The sequence below is a fragment of the Penaeus vannamei genome, unplaced genomic scaffold (assembly GCF_042767895.1).
Source record: "Penaeus vannamei isolate JL-2024 unplaced genomic scaffold, ASM4276789v1 unanchor1804, whole genome shotgun sequence".
NCBI lineage: Eukaryota > Metazoa > Arthropoda > Malacostraca > Decapoda > Penaeidae > Penaeus > Penaeus vannamei.
In genome coordinates, this window is record NW_027214801.1 from 1 (window position 1) to 5,177 (window position 5,177).

Below are 5,177 nucleotides of genomic sequence, written 5' to 3' on the forward strand. Positions count from 1 at the left end.
TTTCTCAGGGCTTGGTATGCAGGACGAAGGTCATTTATTAAGAAATAGCATTCTACCTCCTCTGCAAGACTCCTATCAAACTGTTCCTTGTCCCTTCTTAACAGTGACCGAGTTCTGCGCACAGGAGCTACATTGTTGGAGAGAAAAAAATGAGAAAGTGTGAATAATGTTAGATGTTGAGAGAGAACCTATGATCAAAAGCAGTAGCCTGAGAAGGGAGGTCAATGAGGGGGACAGGAGAGCAAGATGATGAAAGTGGCTGATCAAGAAAGTCACTGGAGGAAAGTAAGTATGCTGGAAACCACAGAGGGCTTTGCCGAATCATGTAAACGACTGCGAGACTAGAGAGACAAAAAATGGGAGTTGAAGCATTTGTTGCAAATGCACTGAGTCAAACATTTATTTGGTTTTCAGGGTTGCAAATGAGAAGAAAAGAAACCATTGCAGGTATTTTACTATCATTCAATAAGAAAATCCTTTTTCATTTCATCATATATGATGTATATATACACATTTTGTTTAAGGAACACTTTTAATTTGCTGTTCTACACAAAAGTACAATCATCAATCATCACATCTTGGAGGCCAATCCAAAGCAACATTCTGAAAGAGAAAGTGAAAATCAGAAACATTTTTTTTACTCCAGCTAAAATACAACTACTCTACCTTTCTATTTTCAATTAGCTAACTTTGATGCTAAAAACAAGGAATGAATGAAAAAAACAAGATAACAGATGTAAAAACATCTAGATAATTCATAATGGTAATACAGTATCTAAATGTAACTATAATTAGAATAGAACCAATGAAAGAACCAAAATCCCAGAGAGCAAACATTTTTGGAGTTGCTCCCTACATGCGGCTATCTTTCTCCTTTTCATACAGTCATAGTCATTATTGTACCTTAAAGAAACTGTATGCCTGCATATCATATTAATAGAGATTTATAAATATCTGAAGTCCATAGCAGGATGTAATGGTGTTGAAAAAAGTCAATGAAATAAGAGCTAACTGTAAACAAATTTCAGCAATAATGCTTACCTCCACATCTAGGGCAATTATATCTACTTCCAAGCCTAATAATGATCCTAGACTGGGTGTTGTGCGTCCTAAATCTCCATGTACAAATTCTTTTATGTATGTTCCAGCTTGAGTAGTAAGATGTAGCTGTTGGTAAAGTAAAGTAAATACCCTATAATCAAATGGTAAAGCATAAAAAACTGTAAAATAAGCAATTCTATAATTACAATAAATGGCCATATAATTATTAGTAAACAATTTAAACTTAAAGTTCAATGATCATTACAAAATTTACAGTATGTCAAATTATGACTGTTATGGCATTTACCTTGAAGAAATAATCATCAACACTTGATGCAAGCATTTTGTGAATGATCTTCTGCCTTGTTGCTAAACATCGTCTATGGAGAACACGAATTGGAGTCTTTTGATAGAGAGTTAATTCCGTTATTCCAGATAACCTGTCAAGTATCTTGGGGTCATAGCCATCTCTAGCTAAACAAAGTGCACAGTAAGCCTTTGTTTTCTCCTCTTCACCTTCCTTCAAAACTTTTACGTCCTTTCTGTAGAGTGAAATAATGTTAAACCTTGATTTCAACAAAAAGCTGCTTTTGTGTTCTGGTTACTTGTATAAATCTGTTAATAAATGGGGAATATAGGAATTTAATTGACTTATCTATATACTGGAAACAGCGATAAGTATAATATACTATATAATATACCCTTAAGTTGTTTCTTTTGTCAATCTATACATAAGAGGGCTACCTCTAGTCACCCTTTGTACTCAGGCATTCTTCCGGACAGTTATTCTCCCCCCCCCAAAAAAAAAAAGGAAAAAGAGAGAAAGAAAGAAAGAGTGAGAGAGTGAGTGAGTGAGTGAGTGAGAGAGTGAGAGAGTTGAGTGAGTAAGTGAGTGAGAGAGAGAGTGAGTTGAGTGAGTGAGAGAGAGAGTGAGTTGAGTGAGTGAGAGAGAGAGTGAGTTGAGTGAGTGAGAGAGAGGTGAGTTGAGTGAGTGAGAGAGAGTGAGTTGAGTGAGTGAGAGAGAGTGAGTTGAGTGAGTGAGAGAGAGTGAGTTGAGTGAGTGAGAGAGAGTGAGTTGAGTGAGTGAGAGAGAGTGAGTTCTTATATTTATATATACCTGAGGCATGTGAGGCACAGAGAGAGAGAGAAAGACAGAGAAAGAATTATAACATATATATACCTGTCAACAACCTGCAGGTCTCTAAGAGCAACCAACTTGGTGTTACTATTAATAGCTGCTTGAAGTTCCTTCATCTCAGACCTGGTGAACTTTGTGCGACATGGGTTGATAAACTCCACGGACAAAGGGACGTCCTGGCCCAAGACAACGCACATCCACATCCTCACGCCCAGATGAAGAGAACTTCACATCTGATCAAATATGATGTGACATCAAATAATTAATCAAAAAACTGTATACTGCCAGATAGTTCATTGCCTAAGCATTTGTCCAAAACCAGGTATCGCTTTGAAATGCTGATTTCTACAAACCATACTGTCATACCATCTGCCTTCACTGCTCCAAGCAAAGATTCACATATGAGCTCCTGTACACTTGTTTCCATCTTGCGCTCTCCTTCAACTAACCAGGGAGTCTGTGGTAACTCTCGACTGTATTTATTGTACCTCCCTGTCAGAAAAATAAAAACAACTGAAAGGTATCATACATTACACTCTATTCATGAATTTTGTGTGAAGCAATCCACTGAAAGTACTGAAATTATTGCAATTTCATAAATAACAGTGGAATCAACTACTTCCATGACTGTATATTGTAAAATAGCCAAGAACCTAACCTGCCATAAATATAGAAGTCTGTTGGCACTGAAGAGACTGGAAGACAATTGCCTCATCAGGAACACATGGAGGCTCTGGACAAGCTTTCAAAAATTCCTCATCGCTAACTTTTTTCATAGCCGTGTCTATGGCCTGTTTTGTAAAGACTGTATTGGAGTACTTCCTGTGTTGCTGACGCCGTACTGTGAACATTGCTGTACACAACTTCTCCCTGGTATTGCAAATCAATTGAGTATTTGACAATTTAAAAAATAATGGACCAAAAATTCCAAATCATCAAAAGTGAACAACCATACAATTCTCATTCTCAAGCTAAATATCAAGACTCTTATAAATTAACACTAGGATCCTGTTTCAGTGATATAAGTATCTGAAATTAGGCTTGTTCTACAATCATAACAGTCATTCACTTGTCTGGCCCTGACTGGACTGACTGAGGAGGTGCAGCCCTCAGAAGTAAGAGTGAAGTTTCTTTTTAACCTCTTTTATTGTGAGATTGTATATGATGTAGCCAAAAATCAAAGTTAATGAGGAAAACATTTCTTATCTTAACACAAGTGACTGACTGCAACCAACACCTTCGCCTCTTTAATGATGCATCTCCATTATGTAATTAATTGAAGTTCTATCTTGCTAGAATATTTGCAGAAGAAATTTAATGGCTTCTGCTGGAATGTGCAGCACAGTGATTAATCTAAGTAATTACCAAATGTTCTTTTAAACATCATGAAATACAAAATCTGATCAAGCTAGACTGATTTTTGCAACCTCCTGAGAGAAAGGTTAGATCTGAGTGCATTGTGGAGCACCCGTGGACCAAAATCCAGGCATTCTTGAGTGGCAACGTTCCCAGGTGAGTGGTTTGTAGGCCCAGCTGAGACTCCTTCCCTCTCCACATTTTCCCTATTTTGTAATTTTTTGAGGTTTATACTTGTCATTTGTTATGCTGTATCAAGATGATATTAGATTGTTTATATAGGTCAGACTTCATACAATCCCTCACAGTAGTTTACATTCTTTGCAATAACAGTAACAACAGTCCACACTTGTCAACTGGAGAAAATCCTACAAGGCCCCTTATATCTCTTTCCAAGTAATTTGTTTCCACTACCTGATTTTTGACAACAATTTCCCTTGATAAAACATTCCCATTAGCTACCAGCCCCTTATCCATTTTTTTTCATGACAAGAAACTCATGTCACCCCGAACAGAATAGTTTAATCTACAATATTCATATTACTATGTAACAATTTTTTCTTGTCACAAACTAGCAGGTACTGAAACTAGAACTAACTTTTCACCGGATATAATTTGAATTTGTAATTACTTTTAAAAATCAAGAAAAGATGCATTTAACAAAGGTAATCTCAAAATATACTTACATTATCTCACATTCAACCATATCTCTACTGTGAGTAGAGTTAACATTCAATATAAAATCAAGATATTTCTTTGTGATGAATTTCCTTTTGATAGAAACTTCAATTTCTGGTCCAACTAAATTCTTCCAAACTTCTTTTACTGTACCAACATGATCTATCCTTCCCTGCAAATAATTATGGGTTGTTTTAAAACATGTCAAAAACACCTAAGTAAACTACTAATAACTATAACATTTTCTGCCAATTATAGGATTAATATAAAATCATTAATACTTCAATTTTAAACATAAATTTTTTTTCTTTCATAAAGAATAAAAATAGAAATTATGAATCATTGAATATCACTCCTATGACAAATATACACTTTCTCCAATATGCTTATAAATAAGAGTGAAATGATACTAACACCAAAGGCAAAAAAACAAAAGGAAACACAAATACATATTACAGAAAAAGCAATGCACCTAGAGAAAGAACATGAATAAAGAAGTTCTAATGTTCTATGTGCACTTACCTTGTCTGGGAACTTGGGCAGTGCTTGCAAGAGAAGCGTCCACACTCTGTGCACTCTCAGACTTAGGCAAACTGGAAATGACAAAGCAAGAGCAAAGGCATCCCCATCATTCCCCCTTGATGATATTGCATCACTCAGCTGAAAAAAAAGAAAAAGAATTTTCGCAGAGATATATATATGCATGTGTGTGTGTGTGTGTGTGTGTGTGTGTGTGTGTGTGTGTGTGTGTGTGTGTGTGTGTGTTCGTATGTGTGTGTGTGTATGTGTATGTGCTCGTGTATGTGTGTGTGTGTATGTGTGTGTGTGTGTGTGAGTTCGTGTGTGTGTGTGTGTGTGTGTATGTTGTGTGTGTGTGTGTGTGTGTGTGTGTGTGTGTGTGTGGTGTGTGTGTGTGTGTGTGTGTGTGGTGGTGTGTGTGTGTGTGTGTGTGTGTGTGTGTGTT

At 36.4% G+C, this 5,177-nt stretch overlaps 1 protein-coding gene across 1 annotated transcript; it reads right to left on the bottom strand.

Moving 5' to 3' along the window:
• Positions 1 to 513: 513 nt before the first annotated feature.
• On the bottom strand, positions 514 to 4,873 carry Pus10 (Pseudouridine synthase 10; the record flags this gene model as incomplete). The annotated part of the gene is given in 9 exon segments (XM_070120031.1): positions 514 to 603; positions 1,042 to 1,167; positions 1,349 to 1,583; positions 2,222 to 2,340; positions 2,342 to 2,412; positions 2,546 to 2,671; positions 2,838 to 3,049; positions 4,222 to 4,385; positions 4,736 to 4,873. Coding segments are annotated over 9 exon segments (1,230 nt in total), but the record flags the coding sequence as incomplete, so codon positions are not given.
• Positions 4,874 to 5,177: the final 304 nt, after the last annotated feature.